This window comes from Ictalurus punctatus, chromosome 24 (assembly GCF_001660625.3).
Source record: "Ictalurus punctatus breed USDA103 chromosome 24, Coco_2.0, whole genome shotgun sequence".
Lineage (NCBI taxonomy): Eukaryota > Metazoa > Chordata > Actinopteri > Siluriformes > Ictaluridae > Ictalurus > Ictalurus punctatus.
In genome coordinates this window covers 6,767,232-6,784,530 of record NC_030439.2, presented here as the reverse complement: position 1 = coordinate 6,784,530, position 17,299 = coordinate 6,767,232, and the positions used below count along the sequence as shown (strand labels likewise).

General features: G+C 41.2%; 1 protein-coding gene across 2 annotated transcripts in view; it reads left to right on the top strand.

Annotated features, from left to right (window-relative positions):
• sdk1a (sidekick cell adhesion molecule 1a) overlaps nt 1-17,299 on the top strand; it is a 278,535-nt gene that overhangs the window by 187,773 nt on the left and 73,463 nt on the right. For both annotated transcript variants that reach the window (XM_053675068.1, XM_017454712.3), the window contains exons 9-14: nt 2,381-2,575; nt 4,650-4,766; nt 6,103-6,270; nt 9,742-9,844; nt 10,264-10,437; nt 14,287-14,423. In XM_053675068.1, coding sequence (XP_053531043.1) covers nt 2,381-2,575; nt 4,650-4,766; nt 6,103-6,270; nt 9,742-9,844; nt 10,264-10,437; nt 14,287-14,423 — 894 coding nt within the window. The remainder of the gene's footprint in view (nt 1-2,380; nt 2,576-4,649; nt 4,767-6,102; nt 6,271-9,741; nt 9,845-10,263; nt 10,438-14,286; nt 14,424-17,299) is intronic.

Below are 17,299 nucleotides of genomic sequence, written 5' to 3'. Positions count from 1 at the left end.
ACAGCAGTAAAAAGAATAACATTGTTCCAAAGTACTCTTTTGTGGAATTTAATATAAACAGAATTTTGATTTTCACTTCTCAGGCAGGAAAATAAATGCTGCTAAGAGAAACTGTCCCAGTATACCTCAATTCATGCTTTTGCATGATTTTTTATTTATTTTTTAATGCATACAAAATATATCCAGCAGAAATATGGAAACAAAATTCCACTGGATTTTGTATTAATAGTTTTTTGAACAATAAATTTAAACATGTAAATAAATACCGAATAGTAACGTACAGAAATAAGTTTATCACGTCAACCCCATCTGTGAACGCATTTCCCAGAATCCTTCGCTACAAGGCTGATCACATCAACTGTTATTTCGTTCTCACTTCCCACACTTCAAATCACACACCTATTTCAAATCTCAATTCACTACATACAATGTACGTGCTGTTTTCCCAAACTTCTATAGGTTCATAATAAAGTTACAGCATCTTGCATAAAAAATAAAAAATTAACAATACTTGTTGAATGAAATAATTGATTTACTGTGCCCTCCACTAATATTAGCACCCTCTGTAAATATGAGCAAAGAAGGCTGTGAAAAACACATTCATTCATTCAAGAGAAGGGTGACTTTATTGTTTAACCTTTTGAACTTTTGTTTATAAAATTCACAAAAATTCTCTGCTCTCATGGATATCAAACAAATGCAAACAAAACACAGGTTTATCTAAAAAAATGTCTTTGTTAAATATAGGTGTGCAACAATTATTGGCCTTTTAGTCAATACTTTGTGCTACCTCCTTTGCCAAGATAACAGCTCTGAGTCTTCTCCTATAATGCCTGATGAGGTTGGAGAATACATGGCGAGGGATCTGAGAGCGTTCCTCCATACAGAATCTCTCCAGATCCTTCACATTTCGAGGTCCACGCTGGTGGACTCTCCTCTTCAGTTCACCCCACAGGTTTTCTATGGGGTTCAGGTCAGGGGACTGGGATGGTCATGGCAGGACCTTGATTTTGTGGTCAGTAAACCATTTTTGTGTTGATTTTGATGAATGTTTTGGATCATTGTCCTGCTGGAAGATCCAACCACGCCCCATTTTAAGCTTTCTGGCAGAGGCAGTCAGGTTTTCATTTAATATCTGTTGATATTTGATAGAGTCCATGATGCCATGTATCCTAACAAAATGTCCAGGTCCTCTGGCAGAAAAACAGCCCCAAAACATTAAAGAGCCACCACCATATTTAACCGTGGGCATGAAGTACTTTTCCCTATGGCTCCCTCTCTGTGTGCGCCAAAACCACCTCTGGTTTTTATTGCCAAAAAGCTCCACTTTGATTTCATCTTACCATAGAACCCGATCCCATTTGAAGTTCCAGTAGTGTCTGCAAACTGAAGACGCTCGAGTTTGTTTTTGGATGAGAGTAGAGGCTTTTTTCTTGAAACCCTTCCAAACAACTTGTTGTGATGTAACACAATCACAGATTGCAGTTTTGTGACTTTCAGCTCAAATTTGGTTCTTGGAGATAATATCTCTGCTGGAAGGCACTCCCTGGGAGATTCCCATTCACAGGGATCTATTGTCTCAAGCCAGAGGGTTGATTTATCATCCTTGGCCAGATCTGTGGAAACTGTGAGGGGCACCAGCTCAGATTCCAGTCTCTCAACCGAGGTTGTAGAGACCATGTTAAATGCTAACGCACCATCCACAAGACAATTGTATGCATTCAACTACCAACTTTTTTATTGTGGCGTGAGAAACACCACTGAGACACAGTAACTGAGCAATAGTTACAGTCCTGGAGTTCTCACAGGAACGTTTCTCAGCAGGGATGGCTCCTTCTACAAATAGGGTCTGCGCAGCCGCCATCTTGGCCAGCCACACCCCTATTGATGGAGCCATTAATTGATTTATATATATATATATATATATATATATATATATATATATATATATATATATATATATATATATATATATATATATATATATGTATTCCAAAAAACCAAACTAACAAGGAAAATGTTTAAAGACGAATAAAGAAGTGCTGGTGTGAAACAAAACATAATCACGTAAAATTGAGTCTTATAACTAATCATAATTAAGCATCAAAATCAAAATCATGTTACTTGCTTATCTGGGTCTTTGTAAGCTCGGAAATTTATATTAAGGAACCAAGTTTTAGTTAAATTCCCCTGATTTAAAGCTTTCAAAAGATCCTTCTATAAGGTAAATATAACACGATGTTCTTGTCTCATGTGCATGTGTACATCAGACTTGCTAGTAGAATCTAGATCTTTCCCTGACATCCTTGTTGCACTCTACTTCTTCTATGGAGCAGTCCATATTGTTAACCGCTTATCCCTCTTGGCTTTTAACCCTCAGGTGTACCCATGCCCAAGCTGGAGTGGTATAAGGATGCAGTGCCTCTCAGCAAGCTGAATAATCCACGCTATAAGGTCATCTCCAGCATGGGACTGCAGATCAGGAGACTGCAGCCTAACGACGCCGGTATCTTCCAATGCTTCGCTAGGAATGCAGCTGGAGAGCTGCAGGTCCACACCTATCTAGATGTGACAAGTGAGTCAGAAGCCAAGAGGAGAGAAAATTTGTATTCTGGGTTTGCCAAGTGTTGGGAAAGCGCACTCTGTCTGGCCGTAATTACTGGCTCGCGGAGACAGCGGAAGCGTAATAAAAGGCATTATGCGTGACGGACTGAAGAGAACTCACTCCCTATGCCTTAACGTCCCGCAGTCACAAATACGTTTGTGCTAATGTAAAACCAAATGTCTTCTCGCTCGCCAGTTAGGAAATTGAAGCGTTTCCCTGTGGAAAAGCCTGTCTGGTGCTGATTACTTCATAATGTTTGCTGTGTCAAGGCTCCTCTTGCATGTGCCGTGTGAGGCTATAAAGGTGTCTAGGAGAAACACTCCCATCATGCTGATAATTACACTGCTGTTGTGTGATCACACTGACTGGATTGCGATAACGATTTTTAACTTTACACGCTGACCTTTAGACGATCCTATTTTCTCTGATTATTGAATTTCCCTGATTATTTCCTCGAATTGCCATCAGACTGGATGCAAGACCTGTTACATATATTGTACATTATTATTAGATGCTATATACATATCTTTTATATTATATGTCTGATGGGGGGAAGGGAGGCAACCTGGTCTGGGGTTGGAGGTTCGAGGTCCCGCCTCTGCTTTGTGTGCACGGAGCTAGCATGTCCCTCCCTTGCCTTTTTTTTTTTTTTTGGTCGGGCTGTACTCCGATTTTCTCCCCATCCAAAAAGGGGGTGTCCCCTGCTTTGTGCCCCAAGAACCCTGGGATAGGCTCTAGGCTCCCCCATCACCCTGTGTAGGATAAGCAGTATGGAAAATGGATGGATGTCTGATGTGTCTTTGTCTGAGTGCTGGTCCAGACTCAGATTAGTACTTCAATGAAGTACTTCACATTCAGATTGGAGAAAAAAACATTCTACCTGTTATCCCAGGAGTCTCTTGTCTCAAATCTGATTGAGCTTTATAGCATGTCATTCCATAATGCAAGACAGTATGGGAAGAAAAAAAATCCTGAGCAATTTATCTTGAGGGGGTGGAAGATCAGGTATTGATGTCTGGATGCTGCTTCTGTCTTGCTGTAGTGACCGTATATATATCTTGACCCTCATATTGACCAGTGGTTCAATAAAAGCCATTTAAAGCCTCCTCCTAGGTGTATTGTTCCTGTATAGATCTGATTCATGCCAAAGTGATCAAGGGCAAGAACAGTGAATGAATACCGGCATGCACTGTAAATATTCAGCACCCAGTCTAAAGAGAGACTGCAAACTGCTGTTCTAGTGTGCCAGCAAAGCCATTAAGAAAAAGAACATGACCATTTTCTATAGCATTCCCTGGAAGGCTTGAAGGAGTGTGTAATATTGTACCAGAAATTCAATGACCACATGAGCTGGAAAAAGCTAATACCGGGCTACGTAATGCATGTGCACAAAAATACGGCAAGTATATCTTCAGGAGCGGTGTATGTTTTTAAAATATGTAAATATGACTTCAGGGTTATTTGGAAATGTTCTTTCTTGGGCTTTTACCTCATCAATCTTTATGAAGTTACATCTAAAGGGTTGAGAGGGAACTAGCCTTTTAGCCACTGTGCAAATTGAGCTGAAATGAGGTTTATTTTCGCATCTTGGCTCCAAATTGATATGCCAAAAAAAAATTCAATTCAGAATCCAAATAATCTTGTTTTCCCTTTCATCTACAAAGGCACCACCATCCCCAGTGGAGATACCTATTCATTTACACATCTCTGCCTATGATAAAATAACCTACCGACTCCAAAATGCTTCCATTATGACCGCCCAATCAGAAGAGCTTAATTGGATTTATATAGGTTGTTTACTGATTCTGATTTGTAACACAGATTTGCTGAATGAGTGAAAAAACACCAATCAGAACAACAAACAATAGCACTGGGATGGAAGTAGGAATAGAATTGGGATTTAATTCAATTTCCTGTTGTTAGTCCTCTTGTAGTGATTTGTACATTCTCACATGTTTGTATGTGTATGTGAGCTGCATTAAGCAGACTGACTTGAGAAGTGTTGCTGCCTGCTTGGCTACACCTGTGTTTATGGATTGTGCAGGTATCACTCCGGCGTTCAGCGCTCCACCAGTTAACATCAACGTAACCGACGGCGCTGTGGCCTCCTTCACCTGTCAGGTCTCTGGTGCCCCGAAACCATCCATCACCTGGAGGAAAGGTAATCATTAACTTGCCATGTGACGACAGCTTACAATGCCTTGCGAGTGTTCACCCAGTTGTTCTGGTGCCATGTGATCAAAGTAGAGAGCAAACCTAAAGAGGGAGCAACATGAAGACCAAGAAGCTTTCAAAAAATGAAACAGGAAAAAAATCCAAAGGGCTACTTTCAGCACGATGCTGCCACCACCGTGCTTCACTGTGGGGATACTGTAATCAGGGTGATGCGCAGTTTGGGGTTTCGACTAAATGTAGAGCTTTGTTTCAACTTGGTTTTGGTTTAATCAGACCAGAGAACCTTTTCCTACATGTTTGATACTTTTGATACTCCAAACAGGATGTCAGAGGGCTCACCATTAGCTTTGCAGAGTGTTAACAGATATACACATCATAAAGAGATTAGAGCATTAGCAAGTCTCTAATAAGGCTTGTTTAAGCCTAATATTCTATTCAGTACATCGCAAAGAAGCTCCAGTTAACCCTGGGATTTCCTTTTTTCCTTCAAATGTACAAATAACAGTGATTATGGAAAGGCTTCTCACAGAGGGTTTTGTTTTTAAGAATGTATGAATATTTAAAAAAAAAGGTGGCACCGTGGCGTAGCAGGTAGCTGAAAGCTCCAGAGACACAGGGCATGTCCGTGTGGGTTTCCTCCAGGTACTCCGGTTTCCTCCCACTTCTCAAAAAAAAAACATGACAGTAGGTAGATTGGCTGTGTTAAGTTGCCCCTAGTTGTGAATGAATGTGTGAATGTTGTTGTGCATGGTGCCCTGTGATGGACTGGTCTTCCATCCACGATGTATTCACTGAAGATACGGAACGAATGAACGGATGGATGGATGAAGGAATGAATGCAGCTAAATGGTGCACAGCTTGTCACCTGTTGTATAAAAGTTATTTATCACTCGCACGGGCTTTTTAGTGCTCTTTAGCCGAGGACGACAAATTGACAGACGCGACGCTGCGAGTTTTTGTGTGTTGCAGAGCGCTATTAAAACGTCATTGTTGCAGATGATTGGCAATATAACAAAGATCATTCTGTAGAAACGCGCACTACAAATCTCTCTTTGTATCCCAGCACCGTTTTCTGGCTTATATTCATGAAGTCATTTCCATAGCCTTCCCAATTATGTGCATGGAGCTCTACTAATGAGACAGGCTGAACTGAAGAATTTCCCCGTGGGAAAACTTTAAGCATGTAATAAAACATCAGGCACAACTAAACAGCCACTCATGATACTTTGTTAATCCTTTGCGTCGTCACAGAAATGAGACACTGAACAGTGTGTGTGTGCGTGTGTGTGTGTGTGTATGCATGTGTGTGTGTTCGTTTACAGATGCACGGATACTAGCCAGTGGCTCGGTACAAATTCCACGCTTTATGTTACTGGAATCTGGGGGACTGCAGGTGCAGCCGGTGGCGCTGCAGGACGCAGGGACATACACCTGCTACGCCGCTAACAGTGAGGGGGTGATCAATGCCAGTGCTGAGCTTACTGTGTGGAGTAAGATCTTCGTTTCCGCATGCAGACACACACACACACACACACACACATATATATGCATATATATATATATATATATATATATATATATATATATACAGTGAGGGAAAAAAGTATTTGATCCCCTGCTGATTTTGTACGTTTGCCCACTGACAAAGAAATGATCAGTCTATAATTTTAATGGTAGTTGTATTTGAAAAGTGAGAGACAGAATAACAACAAAAAAATCCAGAAAAACGCACGTCAAAAATGTTATAAATTGATTTGCATTTTAATGAGGGAAATAAGTATTTGACCCCTCTGCAAAACATGACTTAGTACTTGGTTTAAAAACCCTTGTTGGCAATCACAGAGGTCAGACGTTTCTTGTAGTTGGCCACCAGGTTTGCACACATCTCAGGAGGGATTTTGTCCCACTCCTCTTTGCAGATCTTCTCCAAATCATTAAGGTTTCGAGGCTGACATTTGGCAACTCGAACCTTCAGCTCTCTCAACAGATTTTCTATGGGATTTAGGTCTGGAGACTGGCTAGGTCACTCCAGGACCTTAATGTGCTTCTTCTTGAGCCACTCCTTTGTTGCCTTGGCCGTGTGTTTTGGGTCATTGTCATGCTGGAATACCCATCCACGACCCATTTTCAATGCCCTGTCTGAGGGAAGGAGGTTTTCACCCAAGATTTGACAGTACATGGCCCCGTCCATCGTCCCTTTGATGCGGTGAAGTTGTCCTGTCCCCTTAGCAGAAAAACACCCCCAAAGCATAATGTTTCCACCTCCATGTTTGACGGTGAGGATGGTGTTCCAGGGGTCATAGGCAGCATTCCTCCTCCTCCAAACACGGCGAGTTGAGTTGATGCCAAAGAGCTCCATTTTGGTCTCATCTGACCTCAACACTTTCACCCAGTTGTCCTCTGAATCATTCAGATGTTCATTGGCAAACTTCAGACAGGCATGTATATGTGCTTTCTTGAGCAGCGGACCTTGCGCGCGCTGCAGGATTTCAGTCCTTCACGGCGTAGTGTGTTACCAATTGTTTTCTTGGTGACTATGGTCCCAGCTGCCTTGAGATCATTGACAAGATCCTCCCGTGTAGTTCTGGGCTGATTCCTCACTGTTCTCATGATCAATGCAACTCCACGAGGTGAGATCTTGCATGGAGCCCCAGGCCGAGGGAGATCGACAGTTCTTTTGTGCTTCTTCCATTTGCGAATAATCGCACCAACTGTTGTCCCCTTCTCACCAAGCTGCTTGGCAATGGTCTTGTAGCCCATTCCAGACTTGTGTAGGTCTACAGTCTTGTCCCTGACATCCTTGGAGAGCTCTTTGGTCTTGGCCATGGTGGAGAGTTTGGAATCTGATTGATTGATTGATTGTGGACAGGTGTCTTTTATACAGGTAACAAACTGATATTAGGAGCACTCCCTTTAACAGTGTGCTCCTAATCTCAGCTCGTTACCTGTATAAAAGGCACCTGGGAGCCAAAAATCTTTCTGATTGAGAGGGGGTCAAATACTTATTTCCCTCATTAAAATGCAAATTAATTTATAAAATTTTTGACATGCGTTTTTCTGGATTTTTTTGTTGTTATTCTGTCTCTCACTGTTCAAATAAATCTACCATTAAAATTATAGACTGATCATTTCTTTGTCAGTGGGCAAACGTACAAAATCAGCAGGGGATCAAATACTTTTTTCCCTCACTGTATATATAACTACCCGCGGTAGAGATGGACTTTATCCCCGCGTTAAGAGAGAAGGGTGTCCCCTCCTGAAGCTTTTGCTGCCTCCAGAACAATAAAAAACATTATGTCGAGTACACAGAAACATTCAGTCGTAATCACTATCGATCACAAGAAAGTAAGAAAGATATAATAATAATAATAATAATAATAATAATAATAATGCATGGCCTTTTCCATGAAATACTAATAAATTCAGGTCAATATCAGAATATTTTTCAAAATTCTACATTCATTCCTCATAATAATAAATAATAATTTGTAATGATTTTTTTGGTATATATATATATATATATATATATATATATATATATATATATATATATATATATATATATATATATGTACACACACACACTCTCAGGATGGTGCGCTGTAATGCACTTTCACGCAGAAATCAGCTTGCCTCTGCTCTCGTGTTACAAAAAGAACAAAAGTATGAGTGTAGAAGGAGTAATACCCAGAGGGTTATGAATTTTGAGTAATTTGTCTGAGATTACATTTTACAAATGAACTCCTTAAAAGTCGCAGCTTACTCTCCAGTTATTTATCTTAAATCATATTCCGTCGTTACTACTGTATGAATAATTCATTAACTACACTGAAACTAATAGGAAAGGTACGTAGTTATGAGAGTTTGATGAATGTGTGGAGCTAAAGGCATTAATAAGGGTTTGATTGTCTTACATTAGTTTTAAGGTTATTTGGGTTGTTCAGGGTTATTTATTTATATATTTATTTATTTATTTATTTATTTATTTATTTATTTATTAGCCATCGAATCTGTTTAAAAATCTCCGGCTGTAGAGATGGACTTTATCCCTGTGTTCAGAGAGAAGAGTGTGCCCTCCTCAAGTGTCGGACACTTAACGTGCAAGTTGTCGAGTCCCTGATCAAAGTAAAAACTCATTTGTTCATCCATGATACTGCGGGATTGCGCTAAGCTTTTTCTTCCTCCAGAACAATAAAAAACATGTTGTTATATCGGGTAAACATTCAGTCGTAATCATGAGTAAACCACTTGTGTTATGTCGATATCACGAGAAAAAAACTATTTTGTTATGTCAAGAGCACGAGAAAGCAAGAAAGAAAAAAATGCATGGCCTTTTAAGGCTTCCATGAAATACTAATAAATTCAGGTCAATATCAAAATATTTTTCAAAATTCTACATTCATTCCTCATGATATAATTTGTAATGCTTTTTTTTGTGTGTGTATTAAATTACAAATGCAAAACAAAAGCATGTTTACTAGTGGGTTCAGAAATGTAGACCCCACTGTTAGTGTATAATCAATATTCATACTCCAGTTTCTGAGTGAGAAACACTTCTAAACACTGACTGATCGTTAGAGTATAACATCTCTGTCCTTAAAAGTTACATCAGGGTTTTATTTAAAGGAGTTAGTGGTGGCTAAATATTGATACTCCATATAAAAAGACTGGCTGGTTCTTTCCAGTGTTCTGTGAAACATTTTGTGTCAGACTATCTATTGACAGTTTGCGAGACTACACTGGGGCTAAAATTAGCCAGCTGCTGTCGAGCTAACATACGCAGAGACGCACTGAAATGTAAACGTGACCCAAACTGGCTGGAGAAAAGTAAATCGTTGAAATATGTGTGACTCTGAAGCTCAGTTTTTGTTTTGCATATACACTTTAGATCCATTTCAGCATGCGTGTCCCTGTATCGCTGTGTTGAGTGAAGAAGTGTCTGGTTCTATGTCTTCCCAAAGGTCGCACCTATATTTCCCAGCCTCCTGTGGACCGGCGTGTCATCAAGGGAACGACGGCCATTTTAGAGTGCGGCGCCATACATGATGCACGCGTGCACGTAAGGTGGGTGGTGATGTAGTGTTCTGGACGTTCCTCGAGGCCAGGCTTGCCCCATTCGTACTGAGTATAATGTTAATTAGAAGTGCCAGCCCATGCGACGTTAAGTAGATTCAAAATGCAATCCGTTATGCTGTAAACCTAATTCAGAGCTAATATGCAGGAAATCGGTGTAATGAAGCACTCATGCGTTCCCTGCTCCTGTCCTCTCTTTCTCCCTCTGTCTCATCCACTCCATCTTCCTGTTCCCCGCCCTCTCTCTCCTCTCACTCTTGGCCCTCTTGACTGGTTTTCTATCTTCTTCCATGTCTGTCTGTTGGTTTGTTTTTATTTTTCCTTCTCTCCCTTTCTTTCTCTGTTCTTTTGCTCTCTTCTTCTCACTGTCTCACTTCTACGCCGTATGTCTCTCTGCTGTTCCCGTTCAGGTTTGTGTGGATGAAGGGCGGCGAGATGGTCGGACAGTCCAAAGGAGGACGGATTAGCGTGCAACAAGGCTCACTGCACATCTCTCAGACGTGGTCAGGGGATATAGGCGATTACACTTGCGATGTGATTTCGCTCGCCGGCAATGACTCCAAGACTGCACGCCTGGAAGTGATGTAAGCTCCGAACAAGCGCCGCGGCTTCCTGTTAATTCCCTCCGGCTTGACGCGTGTGCCTTTTCCAGTTATATGCTGTATGATGTATAAGCGTCCTTTCAAATTCACATTTTTAGTCTCAGCCCTTAGCTTTCAAAAAGCTTCTTTTCTTCAGGAACAGCTGGGCTTTGTGAAGCTCATGATGACTGCGGCTCTCTGGGGTGCAGCGCTTTTCTCAAATCCCAACTACAAAACGGCTGCAATGTTCCCTACCATCTAATATCATATAGACTATGTTAGTTTAAAAAGAAATTTAAAGTCATTAACACTCTATTAAATAGTACTTTTATAAGCATTTCATAAATCTTTTATGAGAATCGTATATCAACATATGTAAGTTAACATTAGAGGTTTTAAACCATTAAAACCAGTCACAAAACAGCTTTCCATTTAGCTACCCATATGTGTGTGTGTATATGTATGTATATATATATGCAAAGAGTGCTGCAGAGCACGCACGTGCACGAGATTACGTAAAGAGGACTGTTTAATATGGACACGTGCCTTTGTTTTGGTTTTCTTCTCTTCCTGTTCAGGTATCGGTTTATGTACGAGGGTGTCTCATTATTGGTTCCAGCTGTCTGTACTTAAGCGTGATTATGTTGGTTACTTAATCCCCTCGTGTTGCGGTGCACTTCGCGCAGTATTAAATGAGTAAGTGAATGAACGAATGTAGTGGCGAATACGTTTAGTATGCTAAGCGGTCTTGTTTACGTGTCCTGCTCTGTTCCCTGCCTCGCATCCAGTTTCTTGTTTAAACCTTGGTTATCTGTTCCTGTCTAGACCGCGTTTCCTTGTTTATTGATTCCTGTTCGAAAATAAAGAAGTTGATCTGCACCTGCTTCTGCCCCCGCTGCCGTTTCGTAACAGACTGACACATGGGCATCTCAATTAAGCGACATCATGTTGGACTAACGCTTCATAATCAATCCAAACGGATCAACATAACTTCAGGAATATCCGATTTCCAATTCCATCCAACTCCATGGTAAATGCACATCCCAAGCCCGTAAGCTGACGAGACGGAAACGTTTTAGAAAAAATCTCGCCGCCTTATAAAGTTGCTGTTGTTATAGACAAACTAATAACTATGAAAAAAATGATTAAAGGCTATAGATCTATACAACAGTCTCGAACAGTACCTATAAAGAGAGTTCTTTCTCTCCTCGCTAAAATACTTTAATCTCACCTCATGAAGGTTTTCACTTTCACCGTCGCGTTATAAAATATGTATGTAATTCTTATGAATGTGTTTTGAAGGCGGCACACAAACAAAGTGTTACCGAATGCGCTGTCAAAACTGTAGTGTAATTTATTCTTCCTGTTGCAAAAAGCCACCTTGTGCCCAATATAATCATGTGCAGAAGCATTTTTCACAATAAGAAACACTCTACTCAACACATGCTTGTGCAATTAGCTAAATAGCAACTAGAATAATAATGGCTAGGATATTGTATAATCAATGCAGCACAGAAATATTGTTCAGCATGACCATGCCATTGTTGCAATGTTTTCCCTCTGCTTTCCAACTGTTTTTATTCATTCAACAGGTCTGTTTCGCAACTTACAAAGTATATTCATTACTAAGCATAAGCATGAACTAAAATCGCCTTCCTTTTGTGAATTCCTGCATTTCTTTTTCAGCTTTCGCATTTGCATGCCGAGATGTCTGCTGGGTTTTTTTTTTTTTTTTTTGAACTGAACAAATATGATTCTTGCTATTCTTTGTCTTTTGCCTTTTTGACTCCCACTCTTGCTCTTTCCAAACATTTTCCTTTCTAACGACAAGATGAAAAGCACAGTGTAATTATCTGAACCGATGTTCATGTTATGGTTTTGAAGAACATCGTGGCATAACGACGAGTCTGTTATTTTTTGCGCGTTTCCAAACGCTCCGATCGTCGTTTTTATTCATCGGATGACACCAAAACACGTGGCACAGAAAGTCATTTTGGGAGACGGCTGTGCGCTGGAGCAAGGAAAGAGTGTAGCGGGATGGGGGACGCCAGTGAAATGACCCGGTGGAACATTTATTGTGTCATACTAACAGTGTTGATACTTAGTGACACATGGGGGAAATGTCGGTAATCTGTTATCTCAACAAAGTTCCTGTAATCTGTTATCTCAGCAACACCACTGGACATATGGCTTGCATGCCAGGAAAGGCTTGACTCTGACACAGTGGCTTCGAAGCTCCAGCAAAGTCCGGACACATGGCCTCTCTCCTCTCTCTCTCTCTCTCTCTCTCTCTAGGAAATCTGTGCACTCTGCATAGACATATTTACTCTGCAGAAGAAGCTAAAAAACAAAGTGTATTTAATAGCAATGAACCATTCGTTCATTAAGCTGTGTGTAAATCCAGGCCTGCGTGTTTGTTTGCACATGTAGTTAGGTAGTTCTCCCAGCAGGAACCTTTATTTGGTGGAAACTTTTTTCCCCGTACCATTTCCATCTGGGTTTCAAGTGCTTTCCGAAGCCCGCTAACGCTAACATCCAAAAAACATTTGGAAAGCAGCAGGCTGCTAATCGTATTTCAGATTGTGCTTCAGGTTTCTTCTCTCTTCTTTCGGGCCTTCCAGTGTTGTGTACATGCGTCATTTCAAATTGTGTCCAATCAAAGCATTCATCTTTTAAAAGACTACTGACCTTTGGGCTCTGACCGGGTGTTTAGAGTTACGTGAAGCTCCGGGTCTGATGACTATTTCTTTTTTGACGTCTTAACTTAAATGAAACCGCTTAACACGCTTGGCATTTATTGCGTAAAGACGTGAAGGAAAAAGGCCAGAAAAGGTATCGGGGGTGTTTGTGGAGAATTCTGTAGGATTAAGACTCTTCGTTTGTCTGTAGCATTGTTCGGTCCTTATTAACAGTTAAAGCCGTTTGTCCTGGAAGAGGCATTCGAGCGGTTCTCTACCACATGGCTCAGCTCATCCTGCCTTCCCTCGAGCACAGCTGCCCGTGTCATTAGAGAGAAATGGCTTTTTAGTCAGATGTACTTTCCACTGGCAATAGATTACTTAACCATGGCAGCAGAGATATTGCTTGGGATTGAGGCATTAGTGCTTTAAATACAGTCTGGAGTCATTACTTAGTTCAGATTTTCATGGAAAATCAAGTTCTGCACTGAGCTTTAACATTCTTTAAGTGGAAGGTAATGTGTATAGTTGTAGAAGAACGTATCATTTCTTCAAGATGCTTGTCTCTCCATTTCTAACAAACCCCCCACCCACACCCCCCCAACCGGACAGATTTGCACAAGATGAAAGGCATGTATCGGTGCCGTTCTGTGAGATTGTCAAAGGTTTCTTGCCTACTTAAGAAGAACAAACAAACAAAAAAAAACACGTGTTGGAACCTGACGCTTTGATGATTCTTTCTTTGGGTTTAATTTTCGAGAAGAAAACAAACTTTCACGATACTGGAAGTACTGGTGATGCACTGATACGTGACTGAAGTCAAACCTTGCCAACTCTTAATTAGTAAAGCGATTAATAAAATCCGCAGAATCAAGTGGAACATAATTAACTAGATTGGCAGGGGAATTTGGAGAAAAAAATCAGGCTGGTTTTGTCTTTGAACACTGAGGAGAGAAGGGAAAGGGGAGTAGACCAACCACAGAGGAGATCTGATAGTGAAAGGCCCAGAGCGAGGCGCTGTGCAGAGTATTAGTCAAAGCTTCAAGCAGGCATGTTGAGAAAGTACTGCTTCACATTGGAAATGTTTGCTAAACCTCTAAGGATGATCTGTATGTGTGTGTGTGTGTGTGTGTGTTCTGACTGTAAACTTGTTTTTTCTTTTCTCTCTTCACAGCGAGTTGCCTCACTCACCGCGGAACCTGCAGGCCGGCCTGAACGCCACAGACAGCCGCAGCGTGCACCTGTCCTGGATGAGGCCCTTCGATGGCAACAGTCCCCTGCTGCACTACATCGTAGAGCTCTCAGAGAACAGTACGTGTTCACTTTGTGCCGCGACGAGGTGTTGCGTCACTCTTTATTTGTATTAGTTTTCATAGTTAAAGCAAAAATAAATAAATAAATGAATAAAAATGCTGCCAGACACCAGCGAAACAAAAAGCCATGGACTCGCACTTAATTATTCCATCCACAGGCTACAAATCACATTCCCAGCTTCAATGCTTTTCAGGCTGCACTATCCACAATGAAAATAAATGCGTATGCAGCAAATAATAATAAATCGAATGCATCATTGTAGTATTTAATGACATTCGTATTCTTAAAAATAAACGATGGCAAAAACGTCTCCGCTTAAATGGTCTGTCCATCTACTGTACTCTTATCGTACAGCACTGGTCACTACTGGATTTACTGTACTGTGTCACACTGAAAGGATTTTAATTTAGCTTTAAATGATAACAAAAATAGCTGAAGGAGCAGGCAGGATGGTTCGTTCAGCGTTCCTTAAGCAGTCCGAGAGTTTTTTGTGATTGTTGCGGCCAAAAATGCTTGATTTTGCTGCGATTTGTTTTGTTTTTTTGCATGAAATTGTTTTGCACAGTCTTTCAATTTGTTGGTATGATATGAGACCTTTTAATGATAATGAGTTTTTATTGATGACATATACATCACAGCACAGTGAAATTCTTTCCTTCGCATACCCCAGCATGTCAGGAAGTTGGGGTCAGAGCGCAGGGTCAGCCCTGATACAGCACCCCTGGAGCAGAGAGGGTTAAGGGCCTTGCTCAAGGGCCCAACAGTAGCAGCTTGGCAGTGCTGGGGCTTGAACCCCGACCTTCTGATCAATAACCCAGAGCCTTAAGCACCAAGCCACCGCTTTGGCTGAATGCACGTTCTGATGATGTCACAGGACACATCACGGAGCAAATCGGCAGAAAATCTGCAATAATTTTACCGCTATACTTACCAAAAGTTATTGTAACAAACTTCACAGATGGGAAAGGAGGAGGCGGGAAGCGGCTGATCATAAACCTGAACTTTAATAATAAACAGAACGTAAACATGCAAGTGCAAGTCAAACATAAAGCGCACGTGCATCTCTCTCTCTCTCTCTCTCTCGCTCTCGCTCTCTCTCCCTCTGGCACGTCCAGCCGATCCTTTATCGTTCTCGCCCACTGATTAGACACCTCAGTGCCAGACGTGTGTCCTCACAGTCTGGCCCTGCCCTCCTCCTCGTCACAGTGATAAAACTGATGAAAAAGATAACGTTCAATTAAAGCAAAATGCTTACCAAGTACATTTAGCCTGCTTTCTTTACTGTTTTTTTTTCCACCAGTGACTACGTTTACATGCACATCAATATTCCGATAATAATCGGAATTTGTCAATATTCTGATTAGTATCGGATCTGAAACACATGTATTTCTCCTACTATATAGCAGGTAATTGCGCGGTTTCGGACGCAGCCGTGCTCTCTTGTTTGCCGTCAAACGGTCGAGCACTGCCGTGTGTGTACGTGTCCTGTCGTAAAATGCGGTGGAAACTCCCACACGACGTTAATAGTGTGATTAAGGTGTGTACATGTCTGTAATACACTTAAAACAGGAATACTCCACACGTCTTAATTCCATTTGTGTTTACTTCGAGTATGACTTTAACCGGATTAAGATCATCAATAATCGCTGTTTACATTCTAGTTTCTTAATCAGAGTATCGTCTTAATCGGGTTGATATCGGATTATTGTTGTCCATGTAAACGTACTGAGTGATATTAGTCAACTATTCTATCCAAGCCCTAAAAGACACACACACTCTGAGTGTGTGCTAGCATGAGACGGTCAGAGTAATGCTCATTCCTAAGTGCGCTCAGATAAAGATAAATTATACTAGATAAAGAAGGTTGATCTTACTTAAATAGTGCTGTCTTGTGAAAGAACAGAGATGTAGAGAAGCGTGGAGACACTCCATCATGCCAGAATGGGGCAGATTAATCTGCACCGGGTGTGAGTGGACAGTGAGAAATGGGCTCTGGTGGAGGTGGAGGTGGAGGTGTAACACTGCTGCATGCCCCTAGGATGTCAGAAACACCTGGACCACTGAGAGTGAAAAGCCTGATCTAAACATCTGTTCATTTCCACCATATGTCATTCCTCATAATGCTAGTTCAAGGTATTTAAGGTATTTATTGCCATTCTGTACTCGAGAACGAAATATACATCGTACTATATAGAAATAAATAATATAGAAATATACATACAATAAGTTAAAAAAGCATTTAATAGACAAAAAATAAGAGCTATTAATAAATACTAAGCAATAAGTTTTCAAAAGCAGTGCATCATATTAGCAGATTAAACCAGAGCGACATTATGACAAAGCAGCACAGCATAATGAGAGAAAAGGTGTAAATATAAGGAGAGATCAGTCACTAAGGCTGATCCTGATCCTGGAAAGAAGTTGCATTTGAATCTTTTTGTCCTGGCTTTAATGCTTCTTAGCCTCCTGTCTGAGGGGAGGGGGACGAGCAGTTTGTTTGCCGGGTGGGTGGGATCCTTCCTAATACAGGATGCTCTGCTTCTGCACCTGCTGCTGTAAATGTCCTGAATGGAGGGGAGGCTGCTGTGAGTTATTTATTTGGGCCGATTTAACCACCCTCTGCAGCGCCTTCTTGTCAGCAGCTGAACAGTTCCCGTACCAGGTGGTGATGGAAAAGGTGAGTGTGCTCTCTCCCACACGGCCATAAAAAGCTAACAGAACCGGAGTGCTGTGACCAGCCCGTTTCAACCTACTAAGAAAGTACAGGCGTTGGTGGGCCTTTTTTTAATGCTGGCTGTGTTTAATAATTGGAAATGTGTACCCCGAGATATTGAACCTGGAGACCATTTCCACAGCTGCTCCTCCGATGAAGA